Source organism: Trachinotus anak, unplaced genomic scaffold (genome assembly GCF_046630095.1).
Source record: "Trachinotus anak isolate AG129_WGS33_773 ecotype Australia unplaced genomic scaffold, CSIRO_AGI_Tana_v1 ptg000023l, whole genome shotgun sequence".
NCBI lineage: Eukaryota > Metazoa > Chordata > Actinopteri > Carangiformes > Carangidae > Trachinotus > Trachinotus anak.
The window spans coordinates 8,315,141-8,335,159 of record NW_027273874.1 but is presented as its reverse complement, the minus strand read 5'-3'; the positions used below and the strand labels follow the sequence as shown (position 1 = coordinate 8,335,159).

Genomic DNA, 20,019 nt, shown 5'->3' with positions numbered 1-20,019 from the left:
GGGTCCCTCTAAAGGTTTAATCCAACCCTGCATCACTCAGTACAATCACCCAAATATCTGACAAAAAAGAATCAAGTATTAATTTATTGCAGAAACATGTTTGTGAATCAAACACCTGCATCCTCAGTGAACAATACAGAGGGGCATTTAAATAAAATTCACATTCATATATAACACAACACACACTTTTACATGATAAAAGAAACAGTCTTACAATAAATCAGCCTGTACAGGAACTAAGAAAACCGTCAGTGTGTCTATCCATAGCTGCCGTCTGGAGGTCTGTACAGTTTGGGGAAGGTGAGGAGCTGGACGCTGCTGAAGGCGAACTTCCTGCTGCCCACGTTCTTCTGCACGTTCTCCATCCTACAGCCATCCCTACACATCCACATCCACACAAACACACACAGATGCAGAGATACACATACATATGAATGAGCAGCAAGGCATGGATGCTGTGGAAAATGTCTTGTTCAGTGAGTAAAATCAGTCATCTCTATCCACTCCTCTTCCTGCCCAGTGTTCCCAGCCTGTGCAGGTCTACTGGTATTTGGCCAGCAGTATGACCAGGCTGAGGATGAGCCAAAGAACCAGGAGGTGAGAGGTCACCAGGAGAAAGGCCACTGGGTACAGGTGTCGTCTGGGAGCTTTGGGGGCCAAACAGACCGGGAGCCAGGAGCCCTGGAGATCAGAGGGACCATCCCCTGGCTCTAACCCAGAGACAGTGAGCCCTGTCTGGGCATAACAGCCCAGAATCTGCCCCCAGGACAGACGGGACCTGGAGGAGGGGGGTTGTTTGTGTGCATGTGTGAAGGAAAGGGAGGTGACAGTGGGGAGATGAAGAAATAGAAAGAAGAGAAAAGGAGAAAGGAAAAGAAAAATAGAAAACAGAAAAATTGAGTGATAAGCAAAGAAAAGTAAAGAAAGAACAAGGAAATGGATGGAAAATAAGAGGTGAAAATTATGTGACGTAAAAATGAACAGAGGAAAAAGAAAAACAAAAAGAGGTTAAACTGAAAATGTTCTACAATATAAAAAGTAAGGAGAAAGGAAAAGAGGAAAGGAAACCAAAGGAGGTGAGAGAAGGAGGAGACAACAAAGGAAAGGACAGAAAAAGCAAGGAAAAAGGAAAGATAAAAAAAAGGAAAGGAAAGGTTGTGTGAGTAAAGACACAAATGAACACACATGTGGACACACACCTCCTCATACAGTCCAGTGCGGTGCTGAAGTGCTGTCGGCCGAGTGTGTGTCGCTCTCTCAGTAACACACACTGCTCCAGAGTCACCGACATCGCCGTGCGGTCCTTCGCACTCTTACAGCTGGTCAGACGGATACCGTTCACTTTACGACACACCTACAAGCACACACACACACACAGATACACACACACATCTTTAAGTGTGAAGAGTAAATGACACGAGAGAGAGAGAGAGAGAGAGAGAGAGAGAGAGAGAGAGAGAGAGAGAGAGTCTCTTGTTAAAGATGATGTTTTCAGATTTGATCTCAGTCTCACCATAGCAGCGATCCACAGAACCTCCACGTTCTTCCTCTTCCTCACCTCTACACATCGGTCCAGAGACGACAGCAAGTCTGATAGTGACTGGATACCAGCTGGAGAGAGAGAGAGAGAGAGTGAGTGAGAGAGAGAGAGAGAGAGAGCTTCTACTCTGTGGCTCCTGCTTGTGTCTCATGAAGTCTGAAGTCATTAATGAGACAAAACATCTTCTGTCTCATCAAAATAAAATTCTGCAGATATGGTAGAAAATAAAAGCTTTGAAATGACTCACCAGTCTCAGGCAGTCGGTCTCTCAGAGCGTTACAGTAAGTTTTCAAACGCTCACAGCTCTGCTGGTTCACTCTCTCCTGCAGCGAACTGTCACCAAACCTGACGACAGACAAACAGAAACTCGTCTCCGCCTCCTGTCATGACATCTGCAGGTCACATGGAGTCTGAATCGACTGAGTTTGTATCGTTCACAGCCTCCCGTGCTGTCGCTCTGTGACTCCGCTCAGGGTCGTCTCTGAAACAACACTGTTCACTGTGACACAATCTGTGACCACAGACATCAAACATGTTTGTTTTGTGTCACGTTCACCTCACAGCCGCTGACAACAAGGTGCTGCCAGGTGTGTTTACTGGCTACCTGCCTCTGCAAACCAGAACAGCCCAGTCAGAGTGTGTGTGTGTGTGTGTACCTCTCAGCCAGACTCTGCTGCTGGTTGATCCCGATGTTGAAGAGAACCGGATGAACTCGTATCAAACGCCCCTCTTTTAGCTCCCGTGGCAACAACCTGAATGTCTCCGGGGGCAACGGGACCTTGACGACAAAACTGCCCCTGGTTGAAGATGAACACACACTCTGTTAGGGTGTGCTGTGTGTGTTAGAGTTTGTTGTGTGTGTGTGCGTTTGCCTCCCACCATGTTCCACTGAGCGTTGGCAGCAGGTCGTCCAGTTCTTCTGTTTTAGCCTCGGTGACAGTGAACGCAACTTTGCTCAGGTCAGCCACTCCCACCTCCATGTCCTCCAGCATCCCCACCTCGTCACCTGACACACACATACACACCATGTGGGTCTACATGCAGCATGTGCAGCAGGTGTGTGTGTCTGTATTTGTGTGTGCGTGTACCGTAGGTGCTGAGCAGACTCTCAAACTGAGCCAGGACTCCAACAGAGAGAAGCTGCTGCAGGAAGACCGGATCCTCCAGACCCCCAAACAGCTTCAACATGAAACCACACACCAGAGCCGAGAGCTGAGAGAGAGAGAGAGAGAGAGAGAGAGAGAGACAGAGAGACAGAGAGAGAGAGAGAGAGAGAGACAGAGATTCATACTAGATTATAATCAATTCATACCATCCCTCCTATGCACTTACTGATTTGTTTCTCAAACAGCTTTTGACAAACATCACATCAAAAGGTAAACCTCTCACCGCCTGGCTTAAGACGGCGTGACGTCTCTGGATGATCTGTGCAGGTCCCTGGCCGACAGTCGGGGCTACCGCGCCCTGCAGGATCACAAAGGTCATGGCGGCTCGCGCCTTCGCCACTGCCTCGCGCACACAATCCCTGAGAGTGATCACCAGAGGAAGCAGCTGCTCCTGCCAGGAGGATGCCGAGGAGGAGGAGCAGGAGGGGGAGGCTGGAGGAGACGGACGAGTTCATCAATTCAGTTTCTCGGCGGTAGTTTGATCGTCTGACATAATGAACCAGTGAAGTTCCAGTAAACACAGTTTCAGTCTCACCAGTGTTGTGAGAGTTTGTGTCCCCCGTGGATTCCTGCTGCTCGGCTGATGTCAGCTCCTGAGGACGGTCCTCCCGCCCCTGCAGCCGGTCCACCATGACGACGATGCAGTTGAGGCTCTTGGCAACATTCGCCCACGCAGTGTCCTACACACACACACACACACACATATAATAAGTATAATATTATAAAACTGTCTAAACCAAGCTGAGGCCTCACAAACACACTCCAACTTGCCCACTCCTCCTCGTCGTACTCCACATCACATGGATCAACATCCTGATGACCAATCCAAGGCTGTCCCTCCTGACTCACTGGCGAGTTCTCACAGAGCAACCCATTACTGTGGACATGGCTGCTGTTGCAGTTGGCTATGCACTGGCGGTGGATCGCCATCAGAGCGCTATTCACCAGCTCGTCTTTGAGAGCGTGAACAAACTGCTCTGTCTGAAAACAGAAGTGTGGAGACAAACCAAGATTAACTTATGTTTCTTTCATGGTGCCTGTTACCTGACTGAGCAGAATATGTCACCCGCGTCACCTGCCTCCCTCCTCACCTGCTGAGTCAGGCCGTCCAGCACCTGCTGCAGTCGAGCGGCGTTCAGCTCCAGAGAGACGGAGAGCAGCTCCTCAGCAAGCCCAAAGACCAGAGGCTGCAGCTGGGCCATGCTGGCCAGCAGCTCCCTGGCTCTGGAGCTCTCGTCCTGAGAGTAAGAGACGAAGCTGGAGACACATGGAGGAGCGAAGGCTTCAGAGTACTGCAGTCTAACTAAGTACATGCACTGAAGTATTATACTTCAGTACAAATTTGAAAAGAACATCCCGCACACAGTCTGTCTAAACCTTCATCAGACATATTTCTGATACTAACTTGACACCTCAATACTTCGGACGAAGGTCTAGAGAGACAGAAACGTGAGCGTGATCAATAAACTGTGTGTGTGGGATGTTTGGAGACATTTGGATGTGCAAATATGTTCATCAAAAAAAAAAAAGCTCAGAATATTTGAAACATCACATCTGGAGTGTTGAGCTACATTTAATTTACAGAAGAAGATACAAATCCCTTCTGGAGAAAACACAGTATCTGTAAAATCTATTTTTACAAAACATCATTCTAAAAGTAATTTGAGAAGATCTTGTTTTCTTTTTTCTTCCTATAGCTGCTGGATCTAAATTGAGGAGCCTGACAAGTCCAAATAATTCAATGTATTTGTGCGGTAATCTACAATGCAACATCACTAATCCTGAGAGAGCAGAGATTATAGAGATTAACCAGCAGACAACAATATGAAGCGATGGACAGAGAGCGAGAGAAAAGCTGCTCAGTGTAACAGGGATGGAGGAATGAATGGAGGAGGAGGAGAGAGAGAGAACTGGAGGTGACGACTACCTGTCCCTGTGGTTCATGTGTTTGTTGAGAAGCCTTTTCAGTCCGCCATGTTTAAAGGCCTGGTGGTGATCAGCTGGAGCACCAAACGTTATAACTTCATACCACACACCTGGAGGCAGACAGAGACTGTTACTGAGAATAACATGAGGACTGTAGCATCTAAACCACACAGAAGAAAAGGGGGGAGATCGGTGGAGAGCGGTGAGAACAAGAGGAAGAAAAAGAACAAAGAAGAAAGAGCGAAGCAGCTCCTGGATGAACCTGTGCTGTCTGGACTGGTGACCTCCATCCTCTGTGAGTGCAGGTTGGTTGGAACAAACTGAAGGTGTCTGTCTGACTTACTGCTGCTCGACTTGAAGCAGGACGACGCTGCAGGAAAGACGAAAAACAACTGGTTTAACTCCATTATAAACCACATTGGTTATCAATACGTGAAGCAAAATGTCACCAACTTTTCCTCAAGAGAAGAAGAAGAAATCATATGCAGGCTAAAACCCAATCACATGCTCCTTTATTGGACCTCACCTGAGAGTTTGTCGAGATCAGCGAGTGTTTCCTGATAACAGCCAATCAGGTGGCTACAGTGGTTGATGACATCGTGGCGGAGCCCATCCCAGTGGGGTGAAAGGTCACCGAGCTCCTTCACGTCCTGGACCCTGAAACAGAGAGAGATGAAAGGAGATGAACCTGAAATGAGAAAGTTTCCTCCACACTTCACAGAAACATTTCAGTCCTGAACATTATTAGAACAGCATATTACAGCCTGTAAATGATGTTCTGGTAGGATATCAACGATCATGACAGTGTTTATTCTTTAACTTTTTAAAGTTTAGACAGAGATTGATGTAAAGCATGACAAATCATCTGCTGGTCACACTGTCTGCTGAGCACATCAGTCTGTGAAGATGTCATTTTAAAGGTCTCATATTTTACTCTTCTTCAGTGTTTTATTTGAAGTGTTCATATCCATCAGAAGATATGTTGTGGTTTTAAGAACCAGAAACCATCGAGGTCAGTGAGCCAATCAGAAGAAAGACTGATTGAATGAATATATGAGATTTCAGGCAAACACTGAGAAACCAAACGCTGCAAGACTGAACAAGGAAATTAGAAACACGGACCCGTCTCTCTGTCTAAACAAAAGCCCCAGTTATTGTTTAAAAACTTAGTGGCCCTTTTCTCCCATAATCCAGCTCTAACACACACGTACCTGTTAGTGTGCTCGCGTATGAGCGCGCTCAGTAGCTGTTTGGGTAAAGAGAAAGAGAGCGGCGTCTCTGACAACTGTTCCCTGACCAGCAGCCATCGCTGATCCTCCGTCTGAAACCTGTACAACTTACACACCTGAGCACACAGCACTGCATACACACACACACACACACACACACACACACACACACACACACACACACACACACATATAAGTTAAGGAGGGGAAAAGAAAGTAAGTAGAATGTGTGAAACAGGCTGTGTTTGCCAGTGTATGTGTCTCACCAGCTCTCATCATCGGACTGTTTTCTTTGTCGTGGACAGAGCTGTGAAGACTGTCACACAAAGCAGGACACTGGAGCAGGAGGAAGAGATGCAAAGTGGGTGAAACGGTGATAAAATACTTCTCAGTCCTTTCAGAGTCACCTGTGCTGTCTCCTCTGATGCTCTCACTAACAACAAGCTACTCAGGCTTGTGACAAACTTCAAAACGGACAATACTGAACTAAATGAAATTATTACCAAAAATAAACCACAGAGCAAAGTTTCAAACTGTGACAGGTTTGTTACACAAGCACCACCAGAAAGAGGAAAGCCCAGAGTGAAGGCCACAAAAGGGACACAACATTTCTCTTCCTCTCTCCTCCTCTACCTTGTGTTCAGGAGGAGTTTTATGGCCGTTCTCTCCCTCCATCTGCAGACGGGACACCTTCACCTCCCCGACCTCGTTCACTCCGTCCATCGTCCTGATGAAGAGAAACAGGAAGCAGGAAAGAACAAAAGTTTTGATGTTTGGAAGCTAAAGATAAGCGAGTGCTAAGGAGGATGTTTACCTTTAGCAGGACAGCTCCTGTTCACTTCCTGTCCCTATCCATTCCTCAGCTCAGTTCAGGTCCATACTCTGATATTAGCGGGGCGAATATACTTTTACACTAAGCATGAGGACAATGACAGTAGATGTATCCAGCATAACTAACATAACTTGAGGGAACTTTTACTACCACAGAAAGTGAAGAAACAAGCTTTAAGATCAAGACAAAGCCAGAAACAAACTGACCAGCAATACGTATCTTATCAGAAAAGACACCTAAAAACAAGCTGACTAGAAAGAAGATAACCAGCATGACAAAGCTAACAACAAACAGAACAACTAATAAGAAAATCTGACTGGAAACGAGATACTCAGCACGAGACCAAGGCAAAGTTAAGCAGAGACAAAGAAACAGAAACAAACATACAGCAGCTGAGAAGACAAACTAACCATAACTGATCAATACAAATCAAACAACACAGCTCAAAAAGAAGTCAAACAATAAAGAAAAGTCAACCAGAACAAGGCTGACTAGCTCCTCTAACCAGCAGCACCAAGCTCTGTAGCTCTGCCAACCTGTGCCAGGTATGCATTAGTAAGGAGACACACCTGGACGCAACATGTCAGCACAGACACACCTTCTGTACACTGCCTGCTTACACCTGGTTCACCCTCTCTCTCTTCACTCTCTGCCTATGTCTCTCTCTTCACTCTCTGCCTATGTCTCTCACCCTCTCTCCCTCTTTCCAGTCTCTCTGAAGACATTGTGATGTAAAAACAGGAAGAGATAGTGTATTTCTACTCTCTGTGGAGGTGGAGCCACCCCCACCCCCCCCCAACATCTCACTTCCTCTTCTAGTTACAGGTATCCCAGCAACATCCAATCAGGTGACATCTCCCAGATCTCTATGAAGTCTATAGGAGCTGGATTTCATTCACTTTAAAAGGTTTCTTCAACGAGAAATGGGGAAAGGGGCCCTGAGAGAATATGCATGATGGTGAATGGTGTGTATAGTAAAACTTAAAGGAGCTTGAGAATATTTTATGATGTATTTTTGGTGGTTTTAATTGATTTAGTTTGGTAATGAGGGTTTTTGAATAATTAAAACGTGTTCTCCCTGAGAAAACGGCACAATACAAACAATGTGGTACTAAAACAGGAGATAGGGGACGTACATTTGTGTTCAGTAGCGGGGTGGCCTGGTGAAAGAAGCTGTCAATTTAAACAAACACTTGGTTTATAATGATGTAATACAGGTGTTAAAGGTGAGGTTTCAGGGGTCGCTGAAAGAGGAGTGTGTTTACCTGAGGCTAACGGAGATGTGAGGCTCCTTGGACCTGAGCAGATCTCCGATGGAGAAGGAGGTGAAACCCAGAAAGCTCCTCTAAAAGAGGGAGAGAGTGAGAGAGGGAGAGAGTGAGAGAGAGAGAGTTTTCTTATCTTACATTAAACTGACATTTTAATCTTTGAACATGTTTAAGTAATCCAGTGTATTTCTCTGCACAGGAACTGATGTGTTTTACATCTTCTGTTTTGTTTGGAATAAAAACTAGCTGAAAGCCCACCCTCAATTGTCTCCAAGGCAGACCTTTCCTGAAAACAAATCCTGCCAGGTGTTATTTCTATTTCCATACTAAAATACTGTTGACTGAAAATACTATACACCAACAGCCCTCTGATAAAATAAGACCTTTCTTTATGTGTTGGTGTTGTTATCAAAAAGGCCACTTCTTCTTCTTCTTTGTTTGAAGATTGTTTCTCCTGGTTAAAGCCTCTGTTCCTCATCTGATCTGTGACACCACTGTGTCGTTTAAAACACCACATGTGAGTTCCTCTGATCCAGCTGAGGTTACGCCTGCTCATCAGGATTTGTGCAGCTGCTGGCAGAAAACCAAACCCTGTTTCTAGTTCTGACTTCATCAGTCAGAAATTTAACTTCACCACGAACACAACAGGAACAGTCACATGACACCGTATTTCCTAAAAAACAAACAGCCCTAAGTTACATGCAGGATGTTTCCTGCTCTGAATTATATAATGGGTTGTTGGACAGTTTTAAGCTTCTTCCTAATGTACTGTTATATTAATTAATGAATGACCCATTCTGTCAAGCACACACACACACACACACACACACACACACACACACACACACACACACACACACACACACACACACACACACACACACACACACACACCTCATCATCCCTGGGGTCATGGCCATGCACCAAAAGTCCACACAGTAACAGCATTAAAATCTCTGTTGCTATGACGATAATCAGAAGCTCAGAGGATTACCTTGACAAGTGAAAAGCACTCAAATCACTCAACACACAAACACACACACAGGCTAAAAGATTCACTCACACGCAGTACATCAAACTGAATTAAAACACAAATTAAAGATGATTTCTTGATGAATCCTGCATCAGTGACACTGATGCAGGATTTCAAGCATCAGATGGACGTTTAAGAGAATTTAATAATAGTTTGGAAGGTTCATAGACATTTACAGTCACCAAACTTGGCCGTCCTTCACATCCAACTGTTGGTATTTTGAAGGCCGTCCAAGAACTGACACTCAGCTGCTGGAAATCACTGACTGAAGATCAAACACAGTCACTGTGACGATGACAATGTGAATTTGGCCAAAGTTGTAAACCTGATGTCAGAAAGTCCTTGAACGCTCCCTGAACACGTGTATTACCACCAGATGACAATGAAGGTGGAAACTTCCACAGTGATGCATCATCCAAGTACATCTACTCATCACTTTAATTATTTCTTATCTTAATCATTTAGACTAGAAAAGGGGGGGAAATTGTGCTTTCCCTGAGGTGATGTCCTAAAGGCAGTTGAGACTAAGTGTGTGGTTTTCTCTACATTCCCCCATCTCTACACTGACTACCTGCCATTACAACTCTATGTCACTCTTGCTGAGCCACACAAATGCTTGCTTTGAAAAATCTGGTTTGATATATATCTTCAAATGTGTTGTTTCATCTGATCAACAGTCAAAACTCAAAGAAAATCAATTTACAAAGATACAAGACAGAGAAAAACAGCAAATCCTCATATTACAAATTGAAACAGGTATATTTTAGACATTTCTGCCTGATAAATAATCAATCACTTATCAAACTGTTGGTTTCTATTCTCCTCAACCATCTGGAAGGAATAAATTCAGATGAAAAACCGTGAAATGTCTCAGCAGTAGTGTGAGTGTCAGTATTTGTGATCTTAACTGAAAAAGACACAAACAAACACACAGGATATTGAGATGTTCAGTTGCCACATTTCCTCGTTGCATCTGAAGGTTTGGCCAATAATACACACACACACACACACACACACACACACACACACACACACACACACACACACACACACACACACAGACACACAGAGAGTTAATCTGTCTCATTGAGTTCTTGGGCAAAACAAGAGGCTTTTAAGATTACGTGCTAATCCCCATCAAACCCAGACACATATACAAATTACACCAACTCTGACAGAACATTTACTGTCAGTGTGTGTGTGTGTGTGTGTGTGTGTGTGTGTGTGTGTGTGTGTGTGTGTGTGTGTGTGTGTGTGCGCTCACTCCCCTACCTGTCCAGCAGAGGAGCTGTTGTCTCCTGGTGGACAGAAACACTTGGTGCACGCCATCATCACAATAAAAAAAAACTCTTCCTTCCTGTTTCTGCTCGGTCTCTTCACGCCTGTGTTTCCTGTTTTCTCACATCAGTCTCTGCTGCAAACCGTTTGGTCCTGACCAAAACTAAAGTCTCTTCTTTCTAAGTTCCTTTCCTTTACTTCAGGACAGATAACGATCACAGAGTGAGATACAGGACAATAAAACAAGAAATAAAACAGAACCCAGACCACTACTGGAGAAAATTATATACTTCAGAAAACTGTTCAAAAACCTGCAGAAAAGTCAACAACTCAACCACTGAAAAGAGCAAATTCAAGAAACATGACCTGAGCAAATTCTTCTTTGTCATCTTCCTCATTCTTTTCCACCAGTGTCTCTAAAAATCCTGATGTGTTTTCAGGGTAAATCCATAAAAACGTGTTTAAACTATTGACCTCTGCTGGTTTACTGCTCCTCACGCTGGTTTGAGGTTCGTCTTTCATCCAACAGCTCACATACAATCAGATGTAGTGTACTCTGAAGGAAATGCCCTTAAATCACCTGAATTCTTCAACGAAGGACAATGAACAGGGCTGGGTGCTGTTCAGAGCTGGAACCATTATTCAATCACTTGATTAATCATAGTCTTAATAATCAATTAATTATTTGAGACATTGAGACAAAAAGAAATGTCAAATATTCTCTGGTTCTCTAGACGAATGTCCCCAGCAGCAGTTTGAAATTATAACAAACATGTTTCACTATTTTCTGACATTTGACACAACAATTAATCAAAACATGAATATAACTGTTAGTTGCAGCTCTAATATTGTTCGGTACTATCACAGATACAGTTCTTTAATTCCAGAATCTTTTGATGCCTCTTGATTTTTTTGTCAAACGAAAGAAGCTCAAGTTCTCAAATCTAAAAACAAGCCACAGTTAAACCACTGTGACTATAAAAGTCTACGAGTGACAGGATTTAGATTTGAATCTGTTTGATTGAAGAATCACTAAATGAGATTATGACGCAGTTGTAGTTTTAGATGTTTGATGCTACAATAACATTTCTGTCGTCACTGAAGTTTAATACCCAGCCCCAGCAATGACTCTGAGGGGTTTCACAGTGAAGTTTCCTGCTATTACAAGAAGTAATCTGATTACTCAGAGGAGCTACAATACCGCCAACTCTGACCTGGAATTTCCCACCAGCACCTGAACGCCCTCCTGACATTAAAGCTTCCTGCGCTACTGAATCTTACATTTGTGTCAAATACATGAATGACAAATGACTGTGAAACCTCTCCATCAGCATCTCGCTCATGATACATTTACAGACGGTAAAATGCAGGCAAAATAAAGCAGAGACGAAGACGAGCAGGAGCGTCCAGTAAACCAGGAGCAGCACATGTCCCAACAAAATAATCCATCAGTCCTGAAAAATGGGCTGAAAATCCTGCTCCGGTCGTCTCCGCTACTCCGGCTGAAAAGACTAACAAACACCAGCTGAGCGTCTCTCTGCTCCCTCCATCACCTTTTCCTCCTCCTCCTCCTCCTCTTTTTTCGTCACGGCCGAGAGGATTAAAATCGCACGCCCTTCGGCATCATGGGAAATATGCAGATTAGTGAAGCGCCTGGTGGGCCGGTTGTTGTTGAGTTCAGTAGAAATGAAAGAGAGAAAAGAGCTGAAAACGGAAAACATCCATTTATCTAAAATCTCACTTTCTCTCAGCGGCTGTCCTCGTTTCACCCTCCCATCTCTCCCTCTCTCTCTCTCTCTCTCTCTTTGTGTGTGTGTGTGTGTCAGTAAGAGAGTGTGTGAGATTAACGGACTTGAGAGAGAAATCAAGTGTGTGTGTGTTAAAAATCTACCACCACTGGTTTTATACATGTACATATCCTTTGCACTAATCTTCTTATATACACAATTTTGCAGACACATCTACACGTACTCTCTCTCTCTCTCTCTCTCTCTCTCTCTCACACACACACACACACACACACACACACATACACACTCACTGGTTTGCGTGTCATCAGCTCCTCTGTGCAGTAAACTGTGACTTTGATCCTGTTGTGATGGTAGATAGGGTAGTCGCCATGGAAACACACTGATGTTACAAACACTCTCTCATCCGGCCCCTGCAACACACACACACACAAACACACACATATACAGTTGTGTTTCTGTGACTTCAGAGGACATTACATTGACTTACATTCACTTCCTGGAGTTAAGATGAACCAAACCTGGTGACAGGGTTCGAGAGCATTTTATTTTGAAGTCGGTAGTTTGGTGGTGAATGAAACTGTCGTACTGTTTTTACTTCACTCAGCAGAGGAAAAACTGATCTCAGCTGTGTAACAAAAGGTAGAACTTCGCCTTCGTTGTGAGTATTGTCCTGAAAACATTACATGATGCAGCTGTTTTGTTGACTCTGAAACGTCTGAGGTGGTTATGGTTATGGTTAATGGTTATAAAGCAGGTCTAGGTTCTATATTAATACTGTGAAAGTATCAAAGCCTCAGTCCTCAGAGAAATGCACACAGCCTGTATTCAGAAACTGAGCCTTAAAACTAGCCGTCAGGACTTCTGCAACTTTGTGATGTCACAATGAAGCAATCATCACTCTCAGCCATGCCTTAGGGATTTGGTTTCTCTGAGTGTTTACCTGAAATCTGCTGTATTTTTATTCAATCACTCTGAAAACAGTCAGCCAATCAGAGGGGAGGCTCAGAGTGTCTCCTCTGATTGGCTGACTGACCTGTTGTTAATAAAGCTCCAGAGAGAAGCCTGAGAGAGGAGATGTAAAACTACACTGAGATGGTTTTTGGTTTCACTTCAGATAAAACAGTGGAGAAGAGTAAAGTAATGGGACCTTTAAAACAAGTCACCCTAGAATTTGTGGATTTTTGTGTTGTGAACTTGCTTTTTGTCTCCAAAAGTAAACTGATTCTCCACAATAAATGTTTATAATCTACAATGTTGTCATCCTGATTGTTTGTGTTGCTCTTTTCTATACACACAACTTCTATTGCATGTCTGTCTGTCCTGAAGGAGGACTCTCTCCTCTGTTGCGCTTCCTGATCCTTCTTCTTTCTTTTTATCAGATGAAGGTTTTTATTTGTCTAATTCGAGGGTCTGAGGACAGAGGGGTCCTCATCCTGAACAGACTGTCTAATGTATGACATTAACATATGTAAATAAAATGTGACTTGTCTTACCAACATGACTGTGAACAAATGTATGCCCCTACAACATGAGTAACGGAAGTACCCACACACATACACACACACACAAATGTTTGTCTTTCTATAGCTGTGAGGACCCTCTTGGACAAAATGCTTGCCACAACTAAATACCAAACACTGACTTAAACCTAAACCTGATTCTAAGCGTAACTTTAGTCCGAACCCTCACACAGTCCTCTGACCTTCTGAGGACCGACTACAGCGTCCTATCTGAAGCAGAAATGTCCTCACTATGCCGGGGGAAATTGAAAATGGTCCAAACCACGACAGCGACAGGAGTCAAGAGTAACCACAGTAGCAAGAGTAACAACTTTGTTACATGGTTGTATGTAAAAGTGTGCGTGTTTGTGTGTGTGTGTGTGTGTACCTTATCTATCTCGGAGCAGCAGTGCTTCCTGACTGTGTGAGTGTGTGTGTCGATCACACACACTTGAATCTGGACTCTGGCTGCCACGGAAACCACACCTCGACACTCTGCAAGAGAGAGAAAGTAAAGTGTGTGTGTGTGTGTGTGTGTTTGTGTGTGTGTGTGGGTGTAAAAGTGTTTTATAATTACACATATAAACTTATGATTTCAAAGAACTTTACAAACACAATGAATAAAAGTAGTAACACTGTTTTGTGTGTGTGTGTGTCATACCGACAGTCAGGTGCAGTGGAGAGACTTTAACAGCAGTTTCGACTCCACCTTGTGGCCACAGAGCAACATTACATCAACACACACATTTACAAATACTGTATGTGTGGTAAACGCTGAAATTAAACACACACTCACCTGAACCTCCATCGTTTTCCAGGCTCCTGGTGCAGTGTGCAGCAGTGTGTGTGTGCCGGGCAGAGTGTGTGTTAATGAGCGCACCGAGGTGTGTGATGCGTCTTCTCAGCGTCTCGGTGTTGGCGTCTCTAAGGGCATCGAGCCAGGACACACACTCTGCAGAGCTGCTCGAGTGCAGGAACACAGGAGGGTCGCCGCTCTCAAAGCCTGCACACACACACACACACACACACACACACACACGTTATACCACTTTTATCCAGCTCTGAGCATTCATCATATGTAAAAACATGAGTGTGTGTGTGTTACGCACTGACAGCCAGTCGTCTGTTGTCGTCAGGAAGCTTCATGACCTCACATTTCTCCAAAAGTAACACCTCGTCAAGGTCACCACCCTGCAACGCCGTGTGGATAAATACTTGAGGTTAGTTTCTCCAATGTTCAGTGAACATTTTTCACACCCTCACACCCGTCAAACAACAAACTATCAGGTATTTGTATCATTTCTATCACATTCTTGTCACCATTTCTCACTTGTATATAACAATAATTGCTCATATTATTATTTATCTGTTAACATAACCTGGACCTGTGTGTTGAGACAGACCTACAATACACAGACCTGAGGGGTCAAGGGGCCCCTGGCACAGAGCCTCAGTGTGAATTGACTGTTAATACTTATTTCTCTAAAGTCACAGAGCTCAGTTAAAAGAAAACCACCACAGGCAGACGCTAAATGTCCACAAAGGTTGTGTTCTGTTGTTTATAGTTACTTTCTGTCTCTTTCAGTCTGGGAGTCGTATATAAGAAGGGTGGGGGGCCTTTTACTTGTCTGTACCCAGGGGCCTATAGTTTCATAATCCATATACTCCTGACCCCAGACAGTGGACAGGAAACTGAACCAGTTAAAAATAAATTCATTTAATTTAAGTTCATTTTGGTTTTTTGCTAAAAGTTGTCTCCCGACAGACACAAGTTATTACTAATGTGACTTCAGTGTTAATTTAATTTAATTTTCTCTGTCTCACCTGTTTCTTCAGGATGAACAGCAGGTTTCCTCTCAGCCGGCAGAACCTCTCAGTGAGACCTGAGACGTTTGAGAGGGCGTTTGTCAGACAGCGGCTGAGAACGTGACCATGACTCTAGACTCTAGAATCTGCTTTTTTTTGGAGACATGACCCTTTAAATTCTACTAAAGTGGAGTCAGTTTAACATCCAGGACGCTGTTCTACTGTCGGCCACACAGACGTTCCAGGAACTAAAGTCAGAGTGAGTCAGAGGACGGAAATAGTTGGAGACGTCTGCTGAGGAGCCACAGAGCGAGGCAGCTCAACTCAGACTGCTGAAGGAGAACAGAAGAACAGAACAAAACAGAACGGACAGCAAGAGAGGCAAGAACAAAATAGAATAGAATAGAATAGAATAGAATAGAATAGAATAGAATAGAATAGACTGACCTCTCTCCTGTCGTCCGACCTGCAGTGTTCCTTCTTTCTGGAAGTTTCCAGGTGTTTCTTCCCTGGACAGAAACAGCAGCTGGCTGCGGTTCACCCTCAGCTTCATCTTCTTCATTTTCATCCCCCTCTTCATCCTCCTCCTCCTCCTCCTCCTCACAACACATCAACTGTCTGCCAGCCCCATCCTCTTCATCATCTTCATCTTCATCATTATGGTGTGATGTCCATCGCTGCCTCTGTGCACACAGACAACATCGATGCAGAAGCTCATTAGATTTTTAAATTTCACCAAAAATCAGTGAATATATTTGTTCAACATTAGACATGACATCTCACTGGATGATACATTATTGGCCAATGAGTAAGAACATTTAATTATCGTTATTTTTTCGATATCAGCCTATAAAACGTCAAAGGCTACACATGTCAAACAGGAGGAAAGGTCAGTTACTGTGGAGTTATTGGTTAAAAAGAGAAAAAACACGGTTTACAGAAGCAGCTGTCTCCATTTTCAGCTCCATATTCACTTTCCACCGTTTTAACCGTTGACGTTAGTTTGTTGACACGAAGGAAAAATAACCTTAAACTTGATAAAAACTACTTCGTGTGAAACAAACGTTGTATGATCTAACGTTTTCAACATGTTAGCAGGTTTATCAGCGTCTCTTACCCGCAGTAAAAACAAGTTTAAAGGGATTAAAACCAACTTTCCGACCGTTGTTTGTTTTGACTGGAGTCCATGGAAAACCTCTGGATGATTCAAGTATCGCGATAACTACTGATCCCAGCCGCGCTGTTCACGTAGAACCACAAGATATCGCGAGAATGACAATTGAAACTTACCACGAAAGGTAAACACAACTAAACTGATTAATTTAAGAAAGTGCTGTAAAAACTTTCACTGAGTTTAATTAGTTTTTAACCTGTTTGTATTTTTCAATGGTCTGTAAATCATTTTAAATTTGTGCATTTGTTCACTATAGTTATTATAAAAAGTGAGAAGGGAAAATATATTAACACACACAATAATGTTGAGATTTTTAATAAATAGAGGAAGGTGCTTTAAACACAAATCTCTTTTCTCTTTCTCTTCCTCTCTCTCACTCTCTCTCCTCTCCCTCTCTCGCTCTCTCACTCTCTCTCACTCTGCACCAGGTCAGCATGGAGGTGGCAGCTCTCTCTCTTCTTCTCTGTAAGTAAATGAAATGTGTATTATTTTCTCTTTTATGCATTTTTATTGACTTTTTTTCATCGTTTTTTAAAGTTAAATTACGGCAGATATTTACTGAGATATAAGATATATATATAAGTAAAAAACACCTGTTTCCAAACCAAAAAAAAGTGATATGTGTTTCATTTTCATTCAGATTTAGTGATGAGTTCCTTGGATTCTGGTCGAGCACGAGGTGAAGTCAGTAAACTGCCAATAAAATATAAAATTTAGACATTACTTATTTTATGGTTATATGTGTAACTTAGATCAGTTTGTTGCTTCTCACTTATATGTGTCATTTCCCTCACACATCTCTCCGCCTCCTTCCTCTCTTTTCTTTTCTCATCCCTCCCTCAGTCTCTCTGACAATCACCCCTAGAAGGTCACAGTTCTTTAAATATGAAGTTTTCTCTGTGAGCTGTGAGGAGGAGGAGGAGCAGAGGGAGGAAGAGGAGGGGGAGGAGTGGAGAGTGATGAAGAGGATGACGGATGGAGAGGTTTGTCTGGGATGTTTTTAGTCAATTCTGGGCAAGTTGTAGTGAATTTGTGTCAAACGGAGGTTGACTGCGTTCACCTGCAGTTGTCCTGGTGGTCCATTGTCCCACAGGTGCGTCCATGTCCGTCCTCCTGCTCCATCACTCACGCCTTCCCGGCCACGGACAGCGGAGTGTACTGGTGTGAGAATGGACTGGGAACAACCGGCAACACCGTCAACATCACCGTCACAGGTATCACTCCGATGTTGAAACTGTCTGATTTGCAGCTTTTCTCACATTTACATTGTTGTAAGTTGAAAATCTTTTGGTTTTGGACAGTTGGTCAAACAAAACAAGATATTTGAAGACGTCACATGTTTCATTGAAATAAGAAGTTCGTTGTCGTTTAGGAACCACATACAGTGAAACTCGTACAAAGGTGCTCTCATTCACTCACTTACAAAACAAAAGTATAAATGGAAATAAATTCATAAATAATAATATGAATAAATACAGTATGCAACAAAAACTTTAGGAACCATTTCTCTGTGATAAAGTATGATCATGTGAGGAGTGGTTTATGTGTCTCTTTCAGCTGGGGCTGTGATCCTGGAGAGTCCAGCTCTTCCTGTGACGGAGGGAGACAGCCTGACTCTGCACTGCAGGAGCAAAGATGTAACGTCTGCCGGGAACCTCACAGCTGATTTCTATAAAGATGGACTCCTCGTCGCAACCAGCTCCACAGGAAACATGACTATCCACAGTGTTTCTAAATCTGATGAAGGACTCTTCAGGTGCCACATCTCTGGAGCTGGAGCGTCAGCAGAGAGCTGGTTGAGTGTCAGAGGTGAGGAGGCGTTTATGTGATTTATGTGGTTCCTGTTATTGATATTAATGATTTTAATAAGATGCAGAGTCTAGAAACAGAGAGCTGGACCTGCTGCTGTGGTGTCTCTATCGATTATAGATTTCTCTGTTGGTCACTGTGACCAGTTAAAGTGCCGTCTCATTTCCAGTGTCCTGTAAAAAACAAGCCATAGTTACCCATAGTTATGTTTTGTTGCTAGGCAACATCCAATGATCGTGGTAATGATGACAGGAGCAAAGAGAAAGGTGCAGTGACGTTGTTTATAGAGCGACAAAGTCCACGTCAGGAGGAGGTTGTAAAGGTTTGACGTCAGCTCATATTAACCTGAGCAGGCTGTTCACAACTTAACTGAGATCTCTCAGCAGCGCCACCTGCAGGCCAGGACCCTCCTGCTCACCTGCTGCGTTACCTGCTGGTGGGAACTCCTTACCTGCTGTCCACCATCTTACTGGGGCTCATATACAGAGACAGGAGGAGAGGTGAGAACAGCCGTTACTGCAACACAATAAAGAAGATTCAGGGGCCAGTTGCACAAAACGCCTCAAGTTAAGGTTTTCCTCAAAGTCCCACTTAAGGTTTCCTTAAAATAAAAACCATTCTCCTTAAGCATTTTAGGCTTTCTCTTTATCTTGGTCTTATACTTAAGGAATCACTTAAAGTTTCTGTGTGTTTTAGTAGAACAGAATAGAATAGAATAGAATAGAATGCAACTTTATTGTTCAAAATTATCTGGTAATTGTCTTTGGCTAACCAAAACTTAAAAGCATCACAAGATTCATAAAACAAGTGACGTATAAAGACATTACAGTCAAGAGGTAAAAAATAAATAAATAAATAAAAGTACAATTAATGAAAGTAGTAATTGCTTTTATTTATTATGCTGTTATGTTATTTATTTTTCTGTTTTTATTTTTTTGCAGAGTTGCAGGCTAATAAGGCAAGGCAACCATCTGATGATGTCATCATGCAAATAGCCTTATAAGGACCAGTGACATCACAAGTCAACATGGACATCGTCAGATTATCTCAAAAATACCTTAAAAATATGTGACTAAGATTTCCCTGATTTTTACCTCAGGTAAAAATACTGAACCAATTTGCACCGAAGTTGGTGGAGGTCGGGGAAGAATCCATTATGCGGCAGATCCAGATTGTTCACTATGACTTTGAACTTTTTTCTGTGAAGTCTGGTGTATGTTGTTCGACATTAGCCTTGGTGGAGATCTGCAGTATTTGCATATACTGTATTTTCTCATTCTATTTATATTACTAGATATTATTAGAATTTAATAAATGTTATTAATGAAATAGAAGCAGCCTTGTTATATTTTACCATGACTTCAATTTTGCTGACGTGGAAAATAAAGTGCTGAGCTTGAACGGAAGTTGAACCACCGCCTCCGTTCGTTTCATTGCTCTTATAAATTGAGTTGGAAAGCTTCTGGGGGTCGAGCATCTGGCCGAGGTGAAGCACTCACTGTCTCTGTGGCAGCAGGTCTGACAGGAACTGTGGGGGAGCGCCTGTTTGTCTCTTTCAGTGTGTATTAGTGGTTATCAAACAGTGCAAATGTAAATTAATTCAGGAGAATATGATGCATCCACAAGCCATCCATTATCATCTAAACCTGCTTATTGTGTTCGGGCCTGGGTAACATCCTTTGGACAACAGTCAGGGTACACTCTGCAC

At 43.2% G+C, this 20,019-nt stretch overlaps 2 protein-coding genes across 10 annotated transcripts; one reads left to right on the top strand and one right to left on the bottom strand.

The window, feature by feature from the left end:
* Window positions 1-56: 56 nt before the first annotated feature.
* Window positions 57-16,544, bottom strand: LOC139606997 (type II inositol 3,4-bisphosphate 4-phosphatase-like). 6 transcript variants are annotated; one of them, XM_071459523.1, is made up of 26 exons: window positions 16,446-16,544; window positions 15,776-16,011; window positions 15,347-15,405; window positions 14,632-14,713; window positions 14,319-14,525; window positions 14,184-14,231; window positions 13,911-14,017; window positions 12,314-12,433; window positions 7,959-8,038; window positions 6,495-6,588; window positions 6,128-6,197; window positions 5,844-5,991; window positions 5,159-5,289; window positions 4,895-5,002; window positions 4,634-4,742; window positions 3,798-3,963; window positions 3,478-3,687; window positions 3,242-3,386; window positions 2,930-3,138; window positions 2,629-2,752; window positions 2,420-2,546; window positions 2,197-2,337; window positions 1,788-1,885; window positions 1,514-1,611; window positions 1,200-1,354; window positions 57-378 (listed from the first exon to the last, which is right to left on the bottom strand). In XM_071459523.1, the coding sequence occupies exons 2-26, from the start codon at window positions 15,906-15,908 to the stop codon at window positions 258-260; spliced, it is 3,090 nt and encodes a 1,029-aa protein (XP_071315624.1). In that variant the 5' UTR covers window positions 15,909-16,011; window positions 16,446-16,544; the 3' UTR covers window positions 57-257. The 6 variants fall into 6 exon arrangements, with proteins under 6 accessions (XP_071315624.1, XP_071315628.1, XP_071315629.1 ...); XM_071459522.1 differs by lacking the exon at window positions 57-378 and adding an exon at window positions 385-778; XM_071459525.1 differs by lacking the exons at window positions 57-378; window positions 12,314-12,433 and adding an exon at window positions 385-778.
* LOC139607048 (Fc receptor-like protein 5) lies at window positions 16,516-19,717 on the top strand. 4 transcript variants are annotated; one of them, XR_011684763.1, is made up of 8 exons: window positions 16,516-16,626; window positions 16,931-16,967; window positions 17,143-17,181; window positions 17,346-17,485; window positions 17,596-17,716; window positions 18,060-18,311; window positions 18,532-18,811; window positions 19,253-19,283. XR_011684763.1 is itself a non-coding variant. In XM_071459641.1 (8 exons), exons 2-8 carry the CDS (start codon window positions 16,937-16,939, stop codon window positions 19,312-19,314), a joined length of 762 nt encoding a protein of 253 aa, XP_071315742.1. In that variant the 5' UTR covers window positions 16,517-16,626; window positions 16,931-16,936; the 3' UTR covers window positions 19,315-19,717. The 4 variants fall into 4 exon arrangements, 3 of the variants coding, with proteins under 3 accessions (XP_071315742.1, XP_071315744.1, XP_071315743.1); XM_071459641.1 differs by having other exon boundaries at window positions 16,517-16,626; window positions 18,695-18,811; window positions 19,253-19,717; XM_071459643.1 differs by having other exon boundaries at window positions 16,521-16,626; window positions 18,698-18,811; window positions 19,253-19,717.
* The last annotated feature ends 302 nt before the right edge of the window (window positions 19,718-20,019 follow it).

Bases quoted from the DNA above. Each gene is read 5' to 3' on its own strand.
- LOC139606997 (XM_071459522.1), bottom strand. From the start codon at position 15,908: ATGAAGAGGGGGATGAAAATGAAGAAGATGAAGCTGAGGGTGAACCGC. The intron at 12,434-13,910 runs GTACACACACAC...TGTGTGTTGCAG, and splicing joins GCTGCTCCGAGATAGATAAG to GGGCCGGATGAGAGAGTGTT. The intron at 5,290-5,843 runs GTACGTGTGTGT...TCTCTGTTTCAG, and splicing joins ATACGCGAGCACACTAACAG to GGTCCAGGACGTGAAGGAGC.
- LOC139607048 (XM_071459641.1), top strand. From the start codon at position 16,937: ATGGAGGTGGCAGCTCTCTCTCTTCTTCTCT. The intron at 17,717-18,059 runs GTATCACTCCGA...TGTCTCTTTCAG, and splicing joins CGTCAACATCACCGTCACAG to CTGGGGCTGTGATCCTGGAG. The intron at 18,812-19,252 runs GTGAGAACAGCC...ATTTTTTTGCAG, and splicing joins ATACAGAGACAGGAGGAGAG to AGTTGCAGGCTAATAAGGCA.